The 1,652-nt window shown below is 37.5% G+C and overlaps 1 protein-coding gene across 1 annotated transcript; it reads right to left on the bottom strand.

Annotated features, from left to right (window-relative positions):
* Positions 1-313: 313 nt before the first annotated feature.
* On the bottom strand, positions 314-952 carry LOC131597845 (uncharacterized). The gene is made up of 2 exons (XM_058870509.1): positions 725-952; positions 314-661 (listed from the first exon to the last, which is right to left on the bottom strand). The coding sequence occupies exons 1-2, from the start codon at positions 950-952 to the stop codon at positions 314-316; spliced, it is 576 nt and encodes a 191-aa protein (XP_058726492.1).
* Positions 953-1,652: the final 700 nt, after the last annotated feature.

Genomic DNA, 1,652 nt, shown 5'->3' with positions numbered 1-1,652 from the left:
CTCAATGCATAAAATCAACGACCATGGCTAGTCAAAATGGAATCATCATTCATTTATTCATCAAAATCACATCATTGTCTCAAACACACTGACTTCATAAACATCTTGGTCAACTTAACACAGTCGTTAATTATCATGTTATCAATCCTCACAACAACATTAATCACAATCAAGTATAGAAATACAGTAGCGGGAGCCCCTCCCTACTTGTCTTCTTCTAGTCGAAAACCATTTGTTTCCCTTTCTCAGCTGGAGCATCATAAGACTTCTTACGATCATGATGCGGTTTTCCTCTCTTTTAGTTCTGACTCTTCTAATGAGGTGAATGAGCAATATTGTCTTCTTCATAAATCCGACAGTTGTTCACCAACTCCGCAGACCTATGGATTTGTTGATATCCAATCGCTCGTTTGATCTCTGAACGCAATCCACTCTCAAACTTTATACACTTTGAAAACTCATCTGTCTCCGCCCTATAGTGTGGATAAAACTTCACAAGCTTCACGAACTTAGCAGCATACTCAGTAACAAATGAATTCCCTTGTTTCAGCGCAAGGAACTCGATCTGTTTCTTTCCATGGACATCTTTGAGAAAATACTTACTCATGAACTCCCTCGTGAACACAGCCCAAGTAATCACCTCACCCACAACTCTGAATCTCTAACGAGTGCCAACCCACAAGTCGTCAGCTTCTCTAGCTAGCATATGAGTACCATATCGTACCTTCTGCGCAACATAACAATCCATCACCCTGAAGATCCTCTCGATCTCTTTAAGCCACTCTTGTACTACATCAGGATAGTACTTACCCTTGAAGGTAGGTCGATTCTCCCTCTGGAACATACTTAAACTACGAGACTCATTAATCATTCCAACATTAGGCTGATTCGGCATCGCCTGAGCAACAACCTCCAATGCAACAACAATCTCAACATCTTTTCTTCCAGGCATAATGTGTTCACACCAAAATTAGCACTAAAAATAGAATTAACTACTGACAGTATTCAATTGTCACACTATAGACTCAATAACCTGGACGGACTGACCTGCTATGGTACCAATAATGTAACACCCTTCTAACCCCCAAAGAATATTCGCAATATAATACGAATTAAATCAATTTAAAACCACCAACAAGGGTGTCACATCTTCATAAAAACTTCACAATTAAATGTCCTGCTCCGTAACCAGGTTCTTAAAATTTATTTAAAATTATACTCCATTATCATCACAAAACAAAACATGATATCTCGCAGCGGAATTCATAATTTAAGAACATCTTTAATAAACTTCATAAAACATCAATCGAACTTCGTAGTTCGTGAATCATAACTCAAATCATCATGATCTCATGAAAGGTAATTCATCGAAATTCAAATAACTAAAAGTGATCATAATAGTTCCAAACACAACGATCCTGAGCAACTTCACAAGTTCTCAAAGAAAATATCTCTACCTAACAAGGCAAGATACTAGCTAAAGGTTACTACCCTAACTAAAGGATTACTATCCTACTTTGAGCAACTTCACAAGTTCTCAAAGAAAAGATCTCTACCTAACAAGACAAGATACTAGTTAAAGGTTACTAGCCTAGCTAAAGGATTACTATCCTACTTTGAGCAAATTCACAAGTTCTCAAAGAAAAGATATC

Source organism: Vicia villosa, linkage group LG4 (assembly GCF_029867415.1).
Source record: "Vicia villosa cultivar HV-30 ecotype Madison, WI linkage group LG4, Vvil1.0, whole genome shotgun sequence".
Lineage (NCBI taxonomy): Eukaryota > Viridiplantae > Streptophyta > Magnoliopsida > Fabales > Fabaceae > Vicia > Vicia villosa.
Note: the sequence above shows the minus strand (reverse complement) of the source record. Positions and strands in the feature narration are given on the sequence as shown.

Bases quoted from the DNA above. Each gene is read 5' to 3' on its own strand.
- LOC131597845 (XM_058870509.1), bottom strand. From the start codon at position 952: ATGCCTGGAAGAAAAGATGTTGAGATTGTTGTTGCATTGGAGGTTGTT. The intron at 662-724 runs GTACGATATGGT...GGCACTCGTTAG, and splicing joins ATTGTTATGTTGCGCAGAAG to AGATTCAGAGTTGTGGGTGA.